Here is a 22729-nt window from a genome sequence, read left to right as displayed (position 1 = left end):
CCCGGTTGAACGCGTTACTCCGAGTACGCGTAAGCAAGAAATTCCTTCGCCCAAGTCCAACCCTAAACTTCGCGTCGGGGAGTTCACAGACACGTTCCATCCTGACTCTTCGCGTTTTTCATGTCAAGTTTCCACTTTGAGCTCGACAATCGCCTTCAGGACTGGTTATCGCGTCGGCTCGCCCTCAACATGTCTAACAGCGCGACTGCCGCTCAGCATGACGAAGTCATGGCTACGCTCCGTCTCATTCAAGCGACTCAGAAGGATATCTTAGAGCGTGTCGAACGCGCCGAGCACGGTCCTGCAGGAGGACCTAACTTGACTGCTCGAGATGACTTGGAAGCTCAAGAGTCGCGATCTCAGGAGTTGCGACCTGAAGAACCGCGGCGTCAAGAACCGCGGCCCAGCGAAGCTATCCAAGAACGCCCTCAGTCCGAAGTGGAAGGACGAGAGAAAGAAGACACTCTGACCGCGCCCGAGTCTCCGGTTCGCAAACGTCCCCGATTAATGACCTATCTGGAGGTCGCAGTCCAGTACAAATTCGCCTACATCTCTGACGCTCTGATGCAAATCAGGCTTGAGAGCAATGGAGCTCAATGGTACGTCTCTTTAGTCTGAACACTCAAGTCGTGGTCACTTCGTTGACAACATTGCAGCTCGATTTGCAAGAGCCGGGTCACAGAGGATTGCTTCTTCAGTCAACATGTCGCCTGGTGTCTCTACCACAAACACTCTGCCGTACCCGCGTTGGCGAATCTGGTTGAGCCCACTACTAGGTGCCTACACAAGGAGTCCGGCTATAAATGCCAGGTGGTCCAATGCGGTAAGTTCTACTATACTGTGCACGTTGAAGCGAAGCTTTGAATAAGTTTGTGCCAACTGCTTGATAGATTTGACGCGGGATGAATACGATGAGAAAGTTGGGAACATGGAACGGGTCGCCGGCGTCGGAGACGGTATGCGGGTGGCATGAGAAATCTGACATACACTGGCGTCGCTAGGCGGCGAAGCACATGGCTCGAGATATCAAAGTTCACTCTACACACTTAGCAGCGGATTACCGGCGTGGAATGGTTCATAGCGTTGAGGGCTTTTCTCACTTAGCAACCATTTTCACTTACGCTTTCCAGCCACCCACTTCACTTCTGTGAATCAAACCTTTTGTAGCACTCAATACCTCGCTTAGCTACAATTGTGCAGAACCTCTTCGTCCTCGATTCTTCTTACTCCCAAGCTCCAACTTCCCACACAAGTCGACATTCCATCTCTTTGACCGCATCGTAGTAGCTACAAGCTCCATCACGCTCCCTCACCATCGCTCGAGACTACACGATGTCATCCTACGAAGACAATATCGAAGGCACAATAATGTCCCCTGCTACCCTCGGCGACTTCAATAACGACACTTCTGTCCAGATTTCTCAAATCATCCATATGCTTCGCCAGGTGCAGGAAGCCCAGAAGAACATGATGAAGCGTGTGAAGAAGGTGGAGAGGGCGCTCGCAAAGGTCAAAGACGACCTCAAGTCGACGACATCTCGCGACAATTCGAGGGCCAAGAAGCGAAAGCGTAACGACGATGGAGACATGTACGACCTGGTTCTGGAACGTATGTCGTCCTGATCAACCGACCCACTAGACTATGAGGCGGACGTTGCAGCTACTTGGGCGTAGGTGGAGAAGGATTCGCCTTGGATGCCTGAAGTTCATACACTGCTCCCCACCGGAGTACGTTCGTCTAGGCTGCTGGCTCTTTGCAAGGCTGTTGGACGGATACTAGTTGCGGCTGGGGATGGCGGTCGCGACGTGGCTGCTCTACCCATGTATCTCAATAGCTTCACTTCTCCAGATCAAAGATTATGCTGCAACTCCTGCAGCTCACGAACACAACTGTCTCATGAGCCTGTACTGACATTTCTTCGCTTCGCGTCATTCTGACATGATTCCTACTAAAACTGAATCTGAATCTACCAATCTCTAATGACGTACGGTCCTTCAATCGACTTCCCTCCACTAGACCGCTTCGTCCATCTATGTTCACGCGTCTTAACATTCCGCACCTCATTATCGCAACCCAGAAGTCGTCACACTTGACCAACGCCTCCTGTTTCCCCACGACGCGTAGAACTCCTGTATTTCTCTGCCGACTTTCCGCGCTCACAACATGCCTCCCAAGAAGAAGCTTCCGGAGGTGAAAGCCTCAGAAGGAACAATCAGAGTTCCCGCAATCATCGAGCTCTCTAGCAGCGACAGCGCGGCTCAGTTCGGCAAGATCACGGAGAAGCTTGATTTGATTCAAGCGGGTCAGAAAGATCTCGCGACGCGCGTCAGAAAGATAGAAGACTCCTTTCCCATTCTCCAGTTCGCGCAGCAGCTTCTGTCAGGGCGTTTCGAGAAGATCGAAAAGGCGCTTCCGGTCATGCAGAAGAACCAGAGCGACCTCCTCGCGCAGGTGGAGAAGATTGGAAAGACGCTTTCACCCAACGATCCCAGCGATCCCAGCGATCTCGACAACGGAAACCTCTTCGAGCTCTTCAGAAGTGTGAGGGATGTCAAAAGTCTCATTAACCGATATGATTCCATTTTCAAAGAGATGCTCCATGCTGTCACCCGCAATGAGAAGTATTTCGGGGAGCGCGCAGAGCGGATCGAGCAGACGCTTTCCAAGCGCGAACCTCGCCAGACTGACCTCTGTGGAGTCGTGGAGAGAATCGAACGGGATTTTGGGTACCACGATTTCCAAATCAAGAAATTGCTTCACGTCATCACGTGCAGACAGAAAGATGCCTTACCGCGTGTAGAGCAATTCCAAGAGACTCCTTCAAAGGCCCAAGAAGAGCCTGAGGAGACACCTTCGGCTGAAGAGGAGTACTATAAATATAATCTCTATTACGAGGGGAATGAGGAAGCTTACGTGTATGAGGAGTATCATGATGCTTGGTATGGAAATGAAGAGGATTCTGAGGCCGAGGCCAAGAGAGAGGCTGAGATGTTAGAGCTCTTCCATGGTCCGCCTAAAACGCGTTCAGATCGACTCAAGATGGGTCGTTTAGAGCGGCTGAGGGATGGAGTGCTGTGGGGTGGGTTCTCGGAAACGGAGTCTGAGAAGGAGCAAGAGACGTTTGAGCGACAGGAACGGAGGGACGTGATGCGGGAAATTATTACGGAGATCAAGAGCAGCATGTCGAAGGCTTGTTGGTATGACACAGGCTCTACTAAATCGTTAACGGGGAAGGCAAAGCTCAACGCTGATGGTTGGCAGTGAGGTGTGCGAAAGCGCGTTCACGGAAGAATGCTATCTCAAGAAACACCATGGCTGGTGTGGCTTGCATCTGAATGTCGCGCCAGCGTTTGACTTGAACGCACCATGCGTTTATGGGGACGAGGGAGCATTCGAACCTTGGGACTGCGACATTGTTCACTGCGGTATGTTCTGCCATCATCTAGGCCGGATTATACATTGAAGGACGCCATGTTAATGGCTCAACAGACTGGACGCCAGCCGAATGGTACAAGCAGAGGACAGAGTGGTACGAGGAGGAATACAAGGATCCGCTTTCCGAGCAGGCACTGAAGAAGAATTTGACATTGATCCCCAGTCTCTTGTAGTGGCCTTGTATGAAAACTGTTCAGAGCCCACAGCCGCACTTGCTATAGAGAGGGCTTCGCAACGCGGCGGACAAGCGCAATCCGCCGATGACTGGTCTGCTGCAATAGCACTGTGAAAAGATCGTCCAAGGGAGCCAGCTAGAAACGCTTCCGAGGACGCTTAGCAACGCCCTTGACGAAGTGGCTCAGAGATAGAGTGGAGGTACCGATGGTTCTAGAGCATTTAATTGTCACTCCTTAGATGAGAAAAGTACCATGGAATCTGCGACTTACGACCCATAGATCTGCCCGGGATCTCCGACTTCGAGAGAAGCATACCGAACACCCAGACACCACGCTAAAACCAATGCTACCAAACCAACGCCGCATCACCCCAGGCAAGTTCTCTCCTCAATGACTCAGGACGCTACAATTCCCTCCCGCTTCTTGTTTCCCCCCCTTGCCCCCTCTCCATATCATCCCTGGTAACTCACCCCAAACAAATCCCAACAAATTCATCCCGCCCAATACACCCATCCCCGTCCATATCGAACTCCTCGATCATAGCCACGAGCTCCTCTTCCTGCAGTCCCTCCCCCAGCTCGCGCGCCACGCGCTTCAGATCCGCGAGGCTGATCTTACCTTTGTTGTCGACGTCAAAGAGGGTGAATGCGCGGAGGATTTCTTCGCTGGTAAGGTGTTAGAGGAATGGCGGGAGCTTGGGAGGTTAGGTGGAGAACGCGTAGGAAGTGAGAGGACTGGGGGGAGGCAGGGGCTGTGGGCATAGGGATTGGGGGGGCCAAGGGGGGAACGCTTACGCAGGATCCCTGGCCTGTATCCTCGCAGCCATGATGCTCTGGAACGCCGCGTGCGATAATAGTAGCCGTGACGGTCCTGTAAAGGTCGGCGGTTGCTGTGGCGCTTTTGACTTGTTGGCGGCGTTGACTGCGTTTGCGGGGACGCTGTTGCCATTCAGATTCCAGTCAGCTCAGCTGTTCCCGGGGTTCACTCATCCGTAACACGCGACCACCGCTGCCCCATCTTCCCCAGCGTCCCTTTGCGGACGTCGGAGGCTAGGAAAAGGGCATGATGGGGACACACATACCCATGCGTCTGCAAAATCGCCAAAATTTCCCCCTTCGGCAACTCAAACCCCAGCGCCTTCATCGCAACTTTCAACTCATGATAATCAACAAACCCATCCTTGTCGAGATCAAACAGGCCAAACGCCTCGTTGATCTCCTCCCTCTGCTCCTCTGAAAGTTCCTGTACGTTTCCCACCCCACCTGCACCACCTATACCCTGCTCAGCCTGCTGCTGCTGCTGCTGTTGAAGTTGCTGTTGACGCTGCCGCTGCTCTCGCTCCTCGCGCTCGCGGTCTCGTCGCGCGGCTTGTGTCGAGGCTGCGCCGGCTGGGGGCGCGAATTGTGCGGTTGTGGCTGCGGCGCCGGCGGTGGGGCGGAGGAGATTTGCGCTATAGGCGCGGGTGGAGAAGGGGGCGTGGGCGGGGGTTGTTGTTGCCATTGTGTTTGGGGTTCGGTGGGAGGAGAGGGTGGGACGTGTGGTGCTGGTGGGAGGCTGATGGAGGGTCCAAGGGTTCGAGGGTTCGAGTCGCTGTCGTTTACGGTTATGGGGGTGGTTGGAGACTGGTGGAGTGTTGTGAGAGTCTGGTGGTGGGGTTGATGGGGGGGAAGACGCGTTCAGTCGCGTTAATCTGGCGATGCTTGGCGTTTCTCCCGCGGAGTCGTGAAATTCCTCGGAGGAAGCAGCGCCGGTCCCTTCCGGCGGCTTACCAACAGCCGCTGTCAGAGTCGCATGTGCGTCGTTTAACACGGCACGCGGGTGACAAGAATGCGCGGACTCCATAAACAGCAAACCCAGAAGCTGCAGCAAAATGAAACCGATAACTAGGTTAAATCATCCTATGTAGCGTGCGCAGGTTCTTGGATATAAAACACTAAGATGAGAAGCTGTAATAGCCCCCAGTTGATATGTCGAAAGCTATATAACTGATTATTCACGTTGTGGTTTACTGCTTCCTGGTTATGGAGTCCGCGCATTCTTGTCATCCGTGTGCACGGTAGTCTCACGTCACGTCAACATTAGGAGATCCTAGGGCCACTAGCTACCGTGCCTCCCGTCTCCAAATGGAAAACTCTTCCAGTCTGTTTGCTCCGCTAACAACAAGTCCGCGGGAGCTACAGAGACAACTTAGGTAAACGGACAGTTCGAGTACGGAAGCCATGCTTTCAGCCCGACTTGCTGCCGGGGGGGTGAAGTATATGTAGGACAGCGCCTGCCGCGTTTGTACAGGTAGTATATTTATATTTGTTTATCAAGAAAAAAAAAGACAAAGTGAAACTTTCTAGTCGCCCACACCATTTTCAATTCACCTTCCCAATCCCATCCCTAAGGCACATTCCATCCTCAACGCACAATGTCCCTCACCCCTTCCCAAGCCGCTACCATCAAGGCCACCGTGCCCGTCCTGTCCGAACACGGCAACACCATAACCAAGGTCTTCTACAAGAACATGCTCACCGCCCACCCCGAACTGAACGACATCTTCAACACCGCGAACCAAATCAATGGCCACCAACCACGCGCCCTGGCCGGCTCCCTCTTCGCCTACGCCGACAACATCGACGACCTCGGGAAGCTATCCCCAGCCGTCGAACTCATCTGCAACAAGCACGCCTCACAGTACGTCCGGCCCGAGCACTACAAAATCGTGGGGACGTACCTCCTGGCCGCGATGCACGAAGTCCTTGGCTCAGCGCACACGTCCGAAATCCACGACGCCTGGGCCGCCGCGTACTGGCAGCTCGCCAACCTAATGACGCAGCGCGAAGAGCAGCTGTACAAGGCCGCGGACGGCTGGACCAACTGGCGAGACCTCCGCATTGCGCGCATAATCCCCGAGAGCGCCGAGATTACTTCTTTCTACTTCGAACCCGTTGATGGGAAACCCCTTCCCGGGTTCCTGCCGGGCCAGTACATCTCGGTTCAGATGGACGTTCCGGCTCTTCGCCACAGGCAGGTGCGACAGTACAGCCTCAGCGACGCGCCATGGCCGGACTACTACCGCATCAGCGTGAAGCGGGAGAAGGGGCTGGACATCCATGATCCGGAGGCGACAGGCCATCCAGGATATGTCTCCAATGTGCTGCACGATGCCAAGAAGGTCGGAGATGTGATTGAGGTCTCGCACGCATTTGGAGATTTCTTTCTTGACCCGGAGGAGAAGACAGATGCGCCTGTGGTGCTGCTCTCGGCTGGGGTGGGCTTGACGTGCTTGCTGAGCATCCTCAACACGCTTGTGGCGAGGAAGTCGGAGAGGCCGATCGTCTGGATCCATGCAGCAAAAGACACGAAGTCGAGGGCGTTCGAAAAGCATGTCACGAATGTGGTGCGGGCACGAGACAACGTTCGCGCGGTGTTCTTCACGAAGAACGTCGGAGAAGAGGAGGTCCAGGGCAAGCATTACGACTTCCAAGGACGCATGGATCTTGACAAGCTGGATAAGGAACGGGATTTGTTCGTCGCCAACAGGGAGACGCGGTACTTCCTCTGCGGGCCGACGAGCTTCATGCTAGACATACAGGCCAAGCTGGAATCCTTCGGCGTCGATGAAAGCAGGCTGAAGCTGGAGCTTTACGGAACAGGAGACGTGCCTAAATGCTGAACTCCGCAACTTGGATGCCTCTCGGGTTTTGTGCATCTCGCGCCCTGGTTCTTGGCGACGGCGAAAGGTTCAGAGACGTAGACGATGATGGAATCGTAGAGTAGAAAGATTAAAAGAGCATGGGACTTTTGCGAACTGTACATATGAAATCACCTGAGTTGGACCGAATACCGCTGCCATTCATAAACGAGGGCAAAGGCTAGATAGACAATACACACTACTCCGGCGCTTGAAATACCGTACTTGTGCTCTGATTGCGTTGTGCAGCTTGCAGTGATGCTAGACACCCGGCGGTGAGTTGTTGCTAGGTGAATAGGATACGATTATGAGCACATCATACCGTGTAATAGGCCTTACTGGTTAGAACAAGGTGGTGCTTGGTACTAAGAGTACGGTTTCTAATAGTTATTGGCATCCAACTCCATAGCCTGATCTGCCATAGCTCGAAACTCAGAAGACCTCGACCTATTAACTCTGAAAGGAGTCGTTTAATTGCGTTCCGCTCGATGCCCACTAGAATCTGTCACGGCTAGTTATATATTTGTACAACCACTCTCTTCTTTCACATACGGCCATAGATCAAAGAATACTGGGCATCCCGTCCGCTCTGCCACTTCATAAGCTTTAAATCGGTAGATTAGTAGTTAGGTGGGTGACCACTAGCGAATACCTACTGCTGTATGTTTTTGACTTTCTTGCTGCTTGTCCATCTGGCTCTAGGATATACGACTACTAGCGATATTAGTATTCTAAGGTAGCTTAGAACCACCACTAGTTAGCTAGCACAACTAACCAATCAAGCTCCCTGAATAAGCGTTATTTGTGCCTCCTACCCTTCAACACCGCCGCTGACAACCACCGTCGCGTTCACCCTGTCGAACGACCTCGTGACCCGGTCGAGACTCGAGCTAACAACTCGCTCAGCGGTTGCGGAGCCGGTCCTGGGCAGCAACCATAGGAACTAATGTCATAGAACTATGGCCATGATATACGCTTAGCTTATTACGTGGCCAAAGGAGCGATGCACTAATAAAGCCAGCGGGCAGGTCTTTTCGCCAATCTTCATCCTAAATTCTCCGTTCTCTCATTATCTTCGCATTGCCTTCTTGTTCACTTAGAATCAACAAATCCAGCGGAAATTGGCGCTGGCAAAGTCATATGAGAAATACATCTTCCTGTCTGACTTGTATACCATCCTTTCCAACGATGTATTGCTCTAATATCGCACCAGTTCCGATACGCTGTTTTGTCCCCAACTCTTTCTCCTCATCAACAACCCACATGACATTGAAATAGCCGGGGTAACGCCCTGAGAACGCTCTATCCCGATCATCTTTCAGTTCTCGGAGCGGGCCTCGCCAGCATTCTGGTCCCTGCCCCACCGGTTTTGTACCCTCTACTAATGAGATGAGTACCATCATCGCCGTGCCCTCATAATCCGTGTAGTCAATATCGTCAACATGTATGCAACCGACCTCATCGCCTGTTTCATTGTGGATTGCGAGTGGACGCCCGGCCATCGAACTGAGGTTATATGTACGGTAGGGGCCTACTTTGCATGTAGTGGCTAGAGAAGAGAAATGAAGAGTGTCTGCCTTCCACCCTGTGTCGTTCGTCGTTGAAGGGATTGTCTTTTCTCCTGCTGGAAGCTGTTCTGATACAATAAAAGCAGACATTGGTGTATCAGAGTCCGAGCGTAGAAGACGAAAAACATCTATATAGCGGGACGTTGTCGCGCTGCTGCGCACGAGAGAGAATGTAGTCCCCGCCCTTGGAGTCAAGTAGAAATGGAACCAGACATAAGGAGGAGCCCAACTATTCACAGGGCAAATGTTGGAGCCGTCTTCAAAGAGATTTTCGTAGAAGTTTCCTGAGCATCGGATACAACCGTAGCGACTCGCCCAAGACCATGTCGGGAAACCGGGACGTCGCTTCGAAGGCTGAGTTTCATCCAATCTCTTGAAACTTAGTCTCCACATCAAGCAGCCGAAAAAATCGGCTTCAGAGAGTCCAGAGAGAAGTCGGATACCGACAGCGTTGTGGAGGAAATTAGCGACCCCAGCGAAGGCGTTTAGAATATCGCTGTCGTGCGTCAACTTGCGTTCCGTGTATTCTAATATTATGAATTCTAGAGTGCGAATGCTCGGGTTCCCGCCGAACTGCTTCATCTCTTGCATTTTTCCGCGACTGAAGCGCTCCATGCCGAAGTGGATGGACCGACTCGTGATACTGTCGTCCATGTTTTGAGCATCATCAAGACCATGAGTCCATGATAAACGATCTGGATTGAGATCTTCAGGCCAGTATGCACTGGCACAGACAAACGTGACTCTACCATCTAGGAAAATGACACGGCGGGGTGATAAAAAATACTCCTGGTATCTACATTCGTTAGCTCGAGGACGACAAATCCTGGATGGGAATATCTTACGTCCACGCTCTTTCCATGTACGCTGTGCCCTCTAGAGAAGGAGAATTCAGGGCATTTACCAACGCAACTCTATTGGATCCATGACCTAAATGATACGCTAGTTGAGTCTGCGGCCTTGAGCCTTCCCGAACACCAGGCAATCCGGCATTTGCATCTTTGCCCGTGGCTGCCACGATAGTAACAAATGCGCAACGATATATCTGGCCCATTGCTCTCAGAGTTTGTTTTAGCAGATCGTCTTCACCCCGGATAACACATAGTTGATCGATCCAAAGATAGCGATGACCCATTCCTCTCACCAATGCGACGGAGTCCTTGATGACCTGGGCAGCCACCTTGATAGTGGAATGCAGTCCTCCGATTTGCTGCCGGCTGCTAAGATTGTCTTTCGTCGTAACCGATGCTTCTACTGGGCCCCATACGTAGCTCAAAGCAATATACAAGGCGTCATCTGGGATAGTGCAAAGCCTCATGTCCACCACGTCGATAGCCCAGAAAGGAAAGTCGAAAGTGTGTGTGCTGATCGGTGGACATGTTCCAACATGCAAATTTTGGCACCCATGAACCCATTCATTGATAAGTTTGGGCTCCAATGCTTCGCCAATGATTCGGGCAACGAAAGTACCGCTTTCAGGAGAATTGACAGTGGCCGGAGCGGGTAAAAGATCGATGAATTTGGGCTGTGTGATTCTCATTGTCCGAAAACGATCGCAGCTGTACTTCGGGATACCAAATATTACCCACGTTGCTTTGTCCTGCAGTTTATCGTCAAACTCGTTTCCTGGGTTTTCCTGTGGCCAGTCAGATGACCAGGCATGAAGCAACCGCAATATATGTTGGCACAGAGTACAGTGCTTGTTTTCGGTGAGTCTTCCGATGTTGGTCCGGCATGTGACTACAAAATCGAAGCTGCTCACTCGTGAGAGTGCATATTCGAAACTGCTCTCCCTGGCGTACTCATCAGCTGGATTATAGACCTCCTTGTCACCATTTGGCTGCGGACGGAGAGCATTGAAGGATAGTTCCAGCGCAGTACAGCAATCACAAAGTCCGATCGGCTGCCGTAACCTCAGGCTTGTATCAACCGATGCAATCGGACTCTCTGAATTTGACACAAGGACTGGCATGGCCGGAAGCGCTAGCACTGGGTTGTAGATAATAGGGGTGATGTCGTCGATTCCAAGTGCTGCACTCTGGGGCCGTGTCCTTCGATAAGCTGCATCGCCCATCTCCTCGCGCTGTTGCAGCCGTTTCCGACCCGTGACCGGTGCGACGTCGATATCCTCTCTCTTGTAGATTTGGCGCGGGAACGTAGCCGGGAACGTCTCATCAGATGCACTAAAGAGTCGAGTGCGTCGATTAGTATCGGCCTCTGTCTTTTTCAACCTCGCGCGCTTGCTGGGAGGCTCCATGGCTGTGGTTGAAGTTGATAGCTGGGTGCCCAGATTCTAGGCGCACGGAATTCAGTAACTTTGATCCCCATTATTTGACATCTGTCAGCTTAGATCAGCACCCTCACGTGATACGGTTAATATTGCTTATTTTACGTTCGCGACAGGCAGCAATGAACAGGCAGCAGGCGAAAGTTTCTTACCTAGGTATGCCTCAACAAGGCCCCGGACTTTTTCCCTGTCTCCCGCGTGCTGAGTTAAATAAAAAGAGCAGTATGTAGAAACCAAGATTGATTACAGAGCTACCTATACAGCGCGCTATACCCAAGGTGAACGATATCCCTATTAAGAGAATCGTGCTACGAGAAACAAGTCGAAGTACGGAGTACAGAACCGGAAACCGATTCTGCTCGCCACTATAGATTCCGTTAATTTCTATGTAGCTGTGGTAGCAGACGGTCGAACGACTAGATATGCTAATAGCTAAGCATTATCCAAGAATATTAGCAGCAAAAGCCCGGTTTTCGCGAAGGGTTAACTCAGCCTAGAGTTCTTTATTCCGGCAAGGGCGTATATTATATAAGGTAAAATACACTATACTACGAGATGTGCGGAGCCGTTTCAGCATCGCTTTAATTGGACGGCTTTTAGTAGAAGTACCGAGTCTAGTATAGTAGATGCATCACGGTAATGAATATATTCTCGAGCGTGCATGCATTCTAGAAAGCGATGGCGTTCGTGGGGCCTGCAGCAGAGTTGGATCTGCAAGGGACCATCGGTCCCGTGGTTTGCGGGGTCGGTTGGGGGTTTGTTCCGTGAATCATTCAACCACCAGTCCTGTGCATCTCTCTTCTGCCGCGCGAGCCTCCCTGATCTAAACTCGCAGTTAGGTTTCGATCGCTCAGGGCTGTAACTGGCCATCTGGACATCGTTTCCGCAGATTAGCGTAGACCCGAGAGTAGGAGCGTGGACCTGAGAGTAGGCCTGGGAAAGAACGTCTGGATATAGCCTCTCACAGCGAATGACTCAATGGACTCCAACTTGGCGCAACAGGATACGGAAGTCAGGGGCTCTCACTCCAAGAAGGCAGCTTGTTTGAACTGTAGGCGAAGTAAAATTGGATGCATACGAAATGCAAACGACTTGTGCTGTGAAAAATGCCAGCAAGCGGGAACCGAATGTGTCATCCCGGATTACCACATTGGTAGGCAGAAGGGCATAAAGAAGTAAGTGATGGGGATTCTCTCTTTGCTCTTCACCTCTGACAGCAGTATTACAAAGCAAGCGGACGGGACTTGATAAGGCGCTGTACCAAATAGAGCAAGCGATCAAAAAGTCGAAGTCTGGCGTGCCAGAGTCAAATGATGGAAAAGCGCTCTTGGACCTGCAGAGTTCGCTTACTGAGGTTCAAAACCACCTATCCAAGAATCGAATGGATGCGTTCTCCGAGGATCGTACGCCCTCAAGCAACCTGGACTCACTGCCGCAGCCCAATTCGGGTGACAATTCCCCGCTAGATGATGCTGAGAACCCTTTGCAGTTACTAGCTAGTTCGTCAGACCTACGATTGTCGCAGCCATCGTTATCAAACGAGCAAAAATCTCTATCACCTTTATCGCAACCTATGACGGGCCTTACGACCGATATACGCAACCAATCAAATATCCGTTGGTTCTTTGTCCCCGTTAGAGCAAATCCAGACGTTGGTAAATATGTTAGCCAAGACATTGACCCTATCGACATTGGCTTGGTCACGCTTGATGAGGCTAATACGCTCTTTACATTGTATGATACGCAACGGTATTAATTGGGAGCATTGCGCTCACTTCTCACATTTCAGTTTCTACCAGAACCTTTCTCACACTCGCTGGGGCCTTGATCCACTAGTTCATAACCTTCAGTTTGTCCGTGCTCAATCCGCCTTCCTCTTTACCTCACTTCTCGCCGCTTCGGCGCTCTTTCTGCCATCAGCCGCAGCCATATGCAAAAGGCTGTCCACACACCGCACCCTGCTTGCGCGCCGTGTCATATCAAATCGGAACCGATCAGTAGAGATTGTACTAGCATTCATGCTCAATGTACCGTGGATGCCGCCAGGAGAGCACTCTGCCGATGACGACACGTGTTTGTATATGGCGATGGCGCTGTCGGTTGCTCTGGACCTGTCCTTGAACAAGATCGTGGTGCCTTCGTCTGGCTTCGACAACAGTCTTTTCAAACACCTTGCGAGAGCCGATTGTATTGACGGGAAAAAAGCACTCTATATGGATGGTTTTGGTGATGTCAATCCAGCTTCGGAGTGGGGCCGAAGATTGCTGCGACGAAGAGAAAGAGCTTGGATCTCACTGTTCGTTCTTGAGAGGGGGTAAGCCCATCTCGTACCTCTAGCAAGAGCTGGCCCCTCAGCCACTCCAACGATCATCCATGGCCAGCAGGCTAGTAGATCGTGGGGACACATTCCTGCTGATTTTCACTTCAGGCTAGGGCTAATCTTATACTTAAGCGTCTGTTTAGCACGAGGAAGGAGCTACACCGTCCCCGTAACTCCTCTTCTGGAGAATTGCGACAACTGGCACGTATCCGATATTGCCGATTCCCGTGACGGTTCTATCGCCTCTATGGCCGTGTTGAGACGAGATCTTGTAAGTTTCTAAAAAGCGGACATGTTTTGATAAACTTTCTCTTACAGTTCGTAACAGGATGACTTGCTTAAAAGTGTCAGGTCGAGCTGTGACAGCCACCGTGTAATCGATGTCGGTTCTTCGGTCGCTCAGTCGTATGGATTGCGCCCTAGCTTGCTGGCATTCATGTCAACTGACGACCTCCAAGGATCAAAACTACTATTGACCGGTTTTACGATCGATGGTATGCCACTTGGGCCTTTACCATCGGAGAAGGAGAGCGTAAGTCCAGTTGCTTAGCCGACGATTATCCTCCCGCGTGCTGCTAAGTTCCTTGTGGTCTTTCTTCCGCGATGTATTGTCTTAGACCAAAGCGATTGCTAGCAGGAGCTGGTAGACTGTCTCTTAGGATCCGCAGTTAGTTGGTTTACGAGAACAGGAAATATTGACTCTCGGCTACAGAGCGAATCTTACCGCCCTACGTCGAGATACTCGTCATTCATACACGGCTCTCAACCTACAGTGGACTCATCAATCATCCAACAGCTCCTCTCGAAGTCAAGCGGTTCTTCCGCGCCGCTGGACTGTCATCCGCACTGAACGTCATGCGAGCGGCCATACAGGGCGAGACAAGGCTCAGGTCGATGCCGAACAATACCGCCATTATGATATCTTTTGCAGCATGCTTCTCACTCAGCTTAAGTGGAGCGACACCGAGTGTCAGGAATCTTATTGAGGAGACGGGCGACGTCCTTGAGCGGATCGGAGCTACGCCAAGCCATAGAAACGGCGCTTCCGTGCTATATGGGAGATATCTACGGGAGCTCGTCAGGCGTACTCCTGGACTCCCTCCAACTCAAGCTCACACTAGCACGCTTCGAAATGTAGAATCTACCGCGGACCCTACTGCTCCGATCGTGGAGGGCTATACGTCACTGATGCCTGCCAACAATCTAGCAAATCAGACTGAGTATCCCGCTTCAGATTTCTTGTCGGAGTCATTACACTTTTCCGCAATGTCGGACAATCAGATAGTCGAAGCAGTAAACAGAGCTGGTACTACGTGGGACATGCCAATATCAGACATCAATTTGGACGAAATGACTGGTTTGGACTGGTTTGAATGGGGCAATCCCAAGCTTGGCTTCTAGTATCACAGTTCCTGTAAGGCCAGTGTGCCAAAAACGGGCGCCTGCGCTTGGTATCTTCATCCTTCGAAAGTCATAAAGATTCACGTATAAATAACTGATACATATGAATGACCATCAGCGCGTTTAAAGTAAGCAAATCTAGGCAAAAGCATTCCCGTAGTCAACAAGATCCAAGGCCATCCAGGAAGATACCCCCGATCTGGAATTCGACCGTAACATCAAGCAGAACACCTACTGTATTGCGATTCAAACGAGCTTGATTGGCGTGAAAAGATTCTGCAACTTCTCCATGAAAACAAACATCAGAATGGTGTTCGGCCTGTGTTCATCCGTCAATACACCATACTACACGGCTCTGCTCATGTCAATAGACTTACGTGAGTCTCAGCCAAGCCGCCGTCCATCCTTTCATCAAGAACCTGACGCCTTCACGCTTCAACGGCTCTATTAGAGATTGTGAGATGGTCTGTCCAGTCAGCGATACGCCTTGGAGAACAGAGAGATCTTCGCTTCTCAATTCACTCACCTGACGCTTTCCATCCACGCTTGAAGCACTCTGGATTCTACTCTTGAGCACGTCCGCAGGCGCACAAACGGTCGTTGCTACGGTTCCCGCTGCGAGGGAAGAAAGGATATGTGTGAAAACGTCGTCCTTGAGGTTCAGCTGCTTAGCCGAAAGGAGTTGGGTTTTGGCTCCGGTATATCTGTCATCATTTCGGGATAAGTCATAAATTGTCCAGACTGAAGACTGGCGAAAGGTGGATTTACGTGGCTATCTGCGAAACGTCTTCGGAACGTTAGACCTAAAGTTCGTCGCTTTTACTCAAATAACAGCAGATGGAGCTTACTCATAAGCACACTACGGCCCACATTCGGAACCAACCCTCTACTGAAAGTTCGGATTCCATCTTCTCTAGCTATCCTCATCAAGCCATTTATGGCATTGGTATAAGCAAATCTTTCTGCTGGTTGTTTCGCTCCATCGGTGCACATCCTGACGAGTACAACCTAGCGGAATCAGAAGCTGGAGGTTACTTAAGCAGAAGGGGCGTCATTACTTCTGTTGGATTTCCCAGGAGCCCTGCCACGCCACCAGCCAGCCCAGCGCACGCGATCGTGGATGACGCCGCCAACTTGTTCGTACCTGACAACTGTTGGATCTTGCGAGCGAAGAGATTGTATAACCCAAATCGGGTGGTTGAGTATACCGATTGTCGAAGGATTGAGGCCGATAAACCCGACCATAACGAGAAAAGTCCTGCGCTGTATAAGATCATCTTCGGAAATTGCGAGGACTGGGCCAGACTGAATACCGTCTCGGATCACGAAAGAGTAGAGTGTTCTCAGTAACGGAAGTTTGATTGATTGGATTTGCATGCGGCTGGTTCAACACAAACTTTTATTACTCATTACCAGGTTGAAGGAGACTGAGGTGTATACTATTTCGTCTGATCTAACGGGTGCGCTGTGGGAGGACAAAGTCAGTGGAATAGACGGACTGCGGCTAATCTTCGATCAAACGTACTGAAGCACGCGGCCATGGACGACGCCGCGCCGCTGCAGTCAAGAATATGAGCTCTATACACACTGTTCTGTTTGTACGCGGAACATACCCAAGCCAGAACGGCTGCTCAGCCTTGACCTTCTTTGCCATGCCCAGTGCGTGATCGGCAGCGGGTGAGAGTCACCGATTCAACACTGCCATCTCTGATCAACTCTCGACTCTCTTCTTAACAATTAGTAGAATCAATTGCGACGAGTTGTCGGCGGACGGACGGTCGGTTATAGAAGTATCACCGAAACATGGAGCACACCACGCGAGATTCCATCTCCGCCGGCATGCCCAGAGCTTACCCTGCGGCAGTGATAGTTCCGGGCTTACCTGTGGGATAGGCTCTTTTGAGGCGTGTATACAACTACTGACCCTTGCGGGGAATATGCGTCGGATACACTTCTGGCTCCGTGACGCTGCATCACTGGGAAGTCGCCGATCCGGCAACGCGAATATGCGAACGCATCCAGAACTTCATAGTTTTGTAGCTTCAGAAACATTTAACTTCTCTGTGCTTCTTGGAGTCTTCATTTCTCTGTAAGATTTATTTTCGCTAAGATGGCCTCATATGGTGGGCCGACATTGTGCTTAGCACGCGCTGTCATTGCGCCCCTCCGCCCTCGAACAAAGATCGCATTGCAGCGCAGATCAACAAAATGTCCGATCAGACCGTCCAGTATCCGTAACTCGCATGCCTTCACTACCGCATACATCGAAAAGAAAGTGACGCCTCCACCGAAGATCGAGCGCCAAGCTTCGAAGTTATTCAGCAGTGCTGATGAGGCCGTTGCGGATCTCAAAAGTGGTTCGACAATACTAAGCTCCGGCTTCGGGCTGTGTGGGGTCGCAGGTAAAGAAACCTGTGTTGCCAGATTCTGACCATTGCATCCTCTGATCCGGTCCTTCAGATACACTCATCTCCGCAATTGCCCGCAGAGGGGTCGAGAACCTACATTCGCTGACGGCGGTCTCAAACAATGCCGGCGCAGCTGGAAAGGGTGGGCTATCGACGCTTACTCACGCTGGGCAGGTGAACCGCCTGATCATCTCATTTCTGGGAAACAACAAAGAATTAGAAAAGAAGTACCTAACCGGAAACATCGCTATCGAACTTTGCCCACAAGGAACGCTGGCAGAACGAATAAGAGCAGGAGGTGCAGGAATTCCGGCCTTTTTTACTCCTACTGGAGCTCATACTCTGTTGCAAGATGGTGATATTCCTGTTCGGCTGGATCCTTCCGGCAAGGTGCTTGAACACGGCACGCCTCGGGAGGCGAAAATCTTCAACGGCAAAACATACTTGATGGAAACCGCTCTGACGGGCGACGTGGCAGTTCTACGGGCATGGAGAGTTGATGAAGCGGGAAACTGCCAATTCAGGTAAGCCTGAGCAGCACTACCGACAAGGGCCTACCACTCATTGGATTTGTCAATAGGTACACTACGAAAGCGTTCGGCCAGATAATGGCCAAGGCAGCACGGCTTACCATTGTTGAGGCTGAGAATATTGTGCCAGTTGGTTCAATAAATGCCAACGACGTTCATTTGCCGGGAATTTTCATTGACAGGATCGTTCACTCCACCGAAGAGAAAAAGATCGAGGTCATGAAAACTCGAAAACCTGATGAGGAGGAGGATTTCGAATCGATGACGGACGCGGCTATAGTTCGACGAAACCGCATTGCGAAGAGAGCTGCGAAAGAGCTCAAACAAGGGTACTACGTCAATCTCGGAGTTGGAATGCCTACGCTCGCCGCTGCACACCTGCCCAAGGAAACAAAGGTGTGGATTCAATCCGAAAACGGTATCCTCGGCATGGGACCGTATCCTACGGAACAAGAAGTCGATGCAGATATCGTCAACGCTGGGAAGGAAACCGTCACTCTCGTGCCTGGCGCGTCAACCTTTGACAGCTCTGAGTCCTTTGGAATGATTAGAGGTGGACATGTGGACGTATCTATCCTTGGAGCGTTGCAAGTCAGCGCGCAGGGTGATTTGGCCAACTACATGATTCCGGGCAAGGTCTTTAAGGGGATGGGCGGTGCTATGGATCTTATTTCAAATCCAGACGAGACTAAGATTGTTGTTGCTACCGACCATGTTGCTAAGGATGGCTCGCCGAAGGTTGTAGAGAGGTGCAGTTTACCGCTTACTGGCGCGCGATGCGTCAGTACAATCATCACCGATCTTGTGAGCATCTCCCTTGAGCAATGCGACGCCCATAGATTTGGTTTGCTGACAATCAATAGTGTGTCTTTGAGGTGGATCGGGACAAAGGCGGATTGACGCTTACCGAGTTGGCACCTGGTGTTACTGTTGAGGAAGTGGAAGGAAAAACGGGAGCCAAGCTCTCAGTTGCAGAAGGTGTGAGATCAATGGAGTAGGCCATGAAGCATCACGTTGTTAGAATATATAACGTCCTTTTAGTGTCATAAGAAGGTGTTCGCGACGGATGCTGTGCGTCTACTCTAGCGCTACTGTGAGGAGGGACACCACGGCGGCTATCCAATCCTTGCAAGGTATTGACAATATTGTCCAACCAACTCTTCTCCAAAAAATGAAGAGTGCACAATATGGGCGCATTATGTACAAGTATAAGAACTCTATCCAGCAGGCCGAGGCGATCATGCAAAAAATTTGATCCTTATTGCAACAAAAGACCTGCGAGCATCCAGCGGCCAAGCAGCATCTACAGCTTCGACTAAAGCTTCGACTCCCGCGCCGGCGCATACGACGACCCCTTCCCACCGCCAATAGCCTCCACAATCCCATCCACCTTCTCCAATATCCACACATTCCCTTCATCACTCGCCAACCACCTGACCCCCTGCTCCGGTCCGGCCTCATCATCCACCCAGCTTCCATCCTCCACCGCTTTCCTCAGCCCAAACAGATGTGACGTTACCTGCGGCCCCACTCCCGTCTGCGCACGCAGACATGCAACCGCCACCACGGACGAGAGCACGCGGCCCACTTTCGCGCCGCCTGGGCGGTCCACGGGATCTGCGAGCAGCGCGCCGTAATGGCTGTTGAGGATGTGGACGGGGAGGTCCGGGTGCGATTCGGAGAGTTTGTCAACGAGCTTGGATTCGTAGGGCCGGTATATTGAGTTCCAGAGGGATCGGCCGCGGTCCCGGATGGTGGTGATGTTTTGGGGGTTGGGGATTCGGGAAGGGTTTCTGGAAAGGGAGGAAGCGATGGAGGGAGGGAGAGTGCCGCGGAAGGCTCCGAGGCAGTTTATTGTGCGTGGAATCTGGAAGGTTGGAAGGCCTGTTAGTGGGAGGTAGGAAGTCCTGAGGGCACAGAGGGCGTGTATACTCCGTTGAAGCTGATACATTTCAGACCGACTTCTCGCATCAATTCGGCTGTAGCGACGCCCTGAGTGGACTCCTGAACTTTCGTAGCTACCTGATACAGTGCCGCTAGGGATTCCGGAGAGTTCATGGTCATTGTTGCAGCAGTCTGGACGAATGACGTTTCGGTCAGACTCCATACGATCATCGTGTCCGCTCGCATATTGGTTCACATACCGACAAGGCCAGCCATGCTGGCCGTCCCACGTTATTCGATGCTGCCTCGCGTTCGATTTTCTCGTAGGCGGCCTTGATATGTCGCGGCGCAGGCGTTGTTCCTGGCCGGGCAGCGGGCGTGTTTATCAACGCTTTGAGGGGAGCGGAGAGTTTCGACATGGCAATGGCAGGACGGTCCTTAGTCTTGCTGTCCCAGCGCACAAAGAGAGGCATCACGATGCCATTAATGATTACATGCGGTTCTTCTCAAAGCGAAATGCGACTGACGGCCATGAGCTTCCCTCCGGAGCCAGAAATAGAGCCTTTGTCGGCTCCCTGTCCGATGCAAAGCAGGACTCGCGGAACCTTGGAATAGGTTCACGTTAACAGATGCGGTGCTCGGGAAAAGCCCGATTTTCTGCGGAAGCAATTGGCTTGACATTTGCAAGGTTGCCAGGAGACTCGATGGCCGCAGCGAAGGGGCTGCCCCGCAGTCCCCCCAGCTCGGACATAAACTGGACGCCGACGGCATTCGCTCTCTCCGCAATCTACCCCGATCCCTTTGAAACTGCGTATGTTAGAAGACTCAGCAAATGGCTGGTTCAAAAGACGACTGGGGTCCTTGTCCTTGGTGCAGGGACTTTTATGAAACCTTCTGTTGGGACAGCCAGATCACGTGCCAGATCTTAACTCGCAATCTTCCCCCGATAATAGCTCCCGACATGGACTATACAAAGACAATAGCCCATGAAAATATCGAACATGTCGACGTGGTCCAACAAACTCTCGATGGAAGCTCCAAGGAGGATCAGAAGCCCACGCCGGTGAACCTCTTGAAGGTCGATACTCGGTAATTTTGCACTGAAGGGTTTACGTGGTGCACGAGTTGACCAAGTCGATGGATCAGGGTGCTTCCAGTGCTTGCTCTCCTGTTCCTCTACTTCTTTCTCGACCACACAAACCTAGGTAATGCGAGATTCTCTACCTACAAAGCGACTTCGGCATTAAGGATCACCAGTATAACACTGGTCTAGCTGTGTTTTACGCTACATACATTGCTAGGTCAGGTTAATGCTCATATCTGCCTGCCGCCACTTGTTGACATACCTGGTAGTGAACTACCAAGTAATCTTGTCATCCAAAAGGTGTCCCCGAAGTTATGTCTCCCTCTTCTTACCTTTGTTTGGGGTTGCATAACCACGTGCCGGGCCTTCTTCCGAAACTGTTGGAAGCTGGAGTATTCAGATTTGTAAAGAATGATTGCTTCCCTTTTCTCCTATCTAAACGGTAAGGACTGTGGACTATATGTTCCTGTGCAGTACAAAAGAGATGAAACAGTCTTGATACAACTTCCGTCTCATTCAATCCTATCACGTGATAGGCCTGCACACGCCTCCTGTCGACAGAAACTACTCTAAATTCTGGCTGTGCGTGCGCAGGAGACATCAAACTGCATACCAGCTGATTGGAAACCAGCGGGAGCCGCTACACGCTGGTGATTGCATAGCCTTGGTTTGCATTCTGCCCATATAAACAGTAGGCAGGAGTGTTGATTCAGCTCGAAAGATTAGTTGGTCTCCGTGGATCGGCGTTCTTATTCTAGGATTATAATGAATAATACACAGATGTCGATACCGTTGATATCAATTGCGAAATTTTCTACTCATTCTTCGCTACTCCCGCCATCTGATGAAATTGGAGATGATAAGGTTCAACTCACTCTACAGAAGGATATGGGCGTCTATTGCACATGTGTACATGCACTAGCCACCTGCATTGTCCTGCTAACATGCCGGCGTCATTCCTATTATTCCAACACCATCATGAGGTAAGCTAGCCATTGCCTATGGCTTAGTTTTACTCATTTACTCGACGACCATATCCAGGAGCTCCGCGAACTTCGAAAGAATAGTGGTACAGTATTCGGTATCCTCCGCGACGGAAAGCGACGGCGGTAACCAAGAAGGTACGCCAGATCGACCTCTCTCAGCCGGACAGTATAAAAGCCATTATTGAGCGACACTGAGGGTGGCCCTGCCTCCGCTACCTCTCGCTCCTGGTGGCTGAAATGTCTACCAATGTCTTCTGCGTCTTGCACGCATGCACCCGCTCCTTTTCTCTGCCTTCTGATCATACAGTTGTGTGTGGACTAAGCGACTTCTCTTAGGCCTCCGCACGGAAAGGATCTCCGGGTCTGCCAACCCCGGAATATTGTGATCAACTTCCCGACTGGACGGCTTCGTCATCCCAAAAGTCCACGCTCATGCACTTTGCACGGAAGACAAGCCATAATGCTGCTTGGCTATCGACGATATGCGCCCTTTATGTGCTATGTATCTCGCTCGCTTGTACCCCACTTTCTTAAATTGAATTCGCCCTCGTGAGATCTGTTTCTGCATAGAACCTTACTTCTATCGGCTGACTCCGTATCCGGGATAGAGGAGTACTGTGGCGTGATTCTGGAGCCATTTGACTTCTAGCGTTCGAGTGGCCTCTACGGAGGTCTTTAAGGAGTGTATAGTAGAATGCAACGTTTGCAACAGCACAGGCAGTAGCGATCTCCACAGACGTCCACTGATAGATTTTCATTAGCATTCAGCTAACCCTACAGACAAGGCGGCGGTAAACGTACAAGTGAGCGGCGCTCCTGAAGGAGATCATTAGCAAGGATAAGCGGCACGCGGGTTATAGTCACTGCGATGACGAATATCCCTACACAGAACAAAGGCACTAGTTGGATCTTCCTACATTGCACCGGACCAGTTAGTGAGATTTCGATTCACCGTTTTTCGCACATGCTC

General features: G+C 51.3%; 8 protein-coding genes across 8 annotated transcripts; 5 read left to right on the top strand and 3 right to left on the bottom strand.

Moving 5' to 3' along the window:
- Positions 1-189: 189 nt before the first annotated feature.
- W97_06236 (uncharacterized protein) lies at positions 190-973 on the top strand (the record flags this gene model as incomplete). The annotated part of the gene is made up of 3 exons (XM_007783961.1): positions 190-599; positions 657-823; positions 891-973. The coding sequence occupies 3 exons, from the start codon at positions 190-192 to the stop codon at positions 971-973; spliced, it is 660 nt and encodes a 219-aa protein (XP_007782151.1).
- A 359-nt stretch (positions 974-1332) lies between these two features.
- On the top strand, positions 1333-1674 carry W97_06235 (uncharacterized protein; the record flags this gene model as incomplete). Its single annotated transcript, XM_007783960.1, has 2 exons — positions 1333-1609; positions 1640-1674. 2 exons carry the CDS (start codon positions 1333-1335, stop codon positions 1672-1674), a joined length of 312 nt encoding a protein of 103 aa, XP_007782150.1.
- A 490-nt stretch (positions 1675-2164) lies between these two features.
- Positions 2165-3609, top strand: W97_06234 (uncharacterized protein; the record flags this gene model as incomplete). Its single annotated transcript, XM_007783959.1, has 3 exons — positions 2165-3198; positions 3263-3426; positions 3491-3609. The coding sequence occupies 3 exons, from the start codon at positions 2165-2167 to the stop codon at positions 3607-3609; spliced, it is 1317 nt and encodes a 438-aa protein (XP_007782149.1).
- A 469-nt stretch (positions 3610-4078) lies between these two features.
- W97_06233 (uncharacterized protein) lies at positions 4079-5112 on the bottom strand (the record flags this gene model as incomplete). The annotated part of the gene is made up of 3 exons (XM_007783958.1): positions 4079-4277; positions 4407-4550; positions 4598-5112. 3 exons carry the CDS (start codon positions 5110-5112, stop codon positions 4079-4081), a joined length of 858 nt encoding a protein of 285 aa, XP_007782148.1.
- Positions 5113-6025: 913 nt separating this feature from the next.
- W97_06232 (nitric oxide dioxygenase) lies at positions 6026-7273 on the top strand (the record flags this gene model as incomplete). Its single annotated transcript, XM_007783957.1, has 1 exon — positions 6026-7273. One exon carries the CDS (start codon positions 6026-6028, stop codon positions 7271-7273), a length of 1248 nt encoding a protein of 415 aa, XP_007782147.1.
- Positions 7274-9700: 2427 nt separating this feature from the next.
- W97_06231 (uncharacterized protein) lies at positions 9701-11116 on the bottom strand (the record flags this gene model as incomplete). The annotated part of the gene is made up of 2 exons (XM_007783956.1): positions 9701-10495; positions 10622-11116. The coding sequence occupies 2 exons, from the start codon at positions 11114-11116 to the stop codon at positions 9701-9703; spliced, it is 1290 nt and encodes a 429-aa protein (XP_007782146.1).
- A 5861-nt stretch (positions 11117-16977) lies between these two features.
- W97_06230 (3-oxoacid CoA-transferase subunit B) lies at positions 16978-18803 on the top strand (the record flags this gene model as incomplete). The annotated part of the gene is made up of 4 exons (XM_007783955.1): positions 16978-17269; positions 17328-17799; positions 17856-18609; positions 18669-18803. The coding sequence occupies 4 exons, from the start codon at positions 16978-16980 to the stop codon at positions 18801-18803; spliced, it is 1653 nt and encodes a 550-aa protein (XP_007782145.1).
- A 317-nt stretch (positions 18804-19120) lies between these two features.
- On the bottom strand, positions 19121-20108 carry W97_06229 (uncharacterized protein; the record flags this gene model as incomplete). Its single annotated transcript, XM_007783954.1, has 3 exons — positions 19121-19672; positions 19738-19881; positions 19950-20108. The coding sequence occupies 3 exons, from the start codon at positions 20106-20108 to the stop codon at positions 19121-19123; spliced, it is 855 nt and encodes a 284-aa protein (XP_007782144.1).
- Between the last annotated feature and the right edge of the window lie 2621 nt (positions 20109-22729).

This window comes from Coniosporium apollinis, assembly GCF_000281105.1.
Source record: "Coniosporium apollinis CBS 100218 chromosome Unknown supercont1.30, whole genome shotgun sequence".
Taxonomy (NCBI): Eukaryota; Fungi; Ascomycota; class Dothideomycetes; genus Coniosporium; species Coniosporium apollinis.
This window is presented reverse-complemented; position numbering and strand designations above follow the sequence as displayed.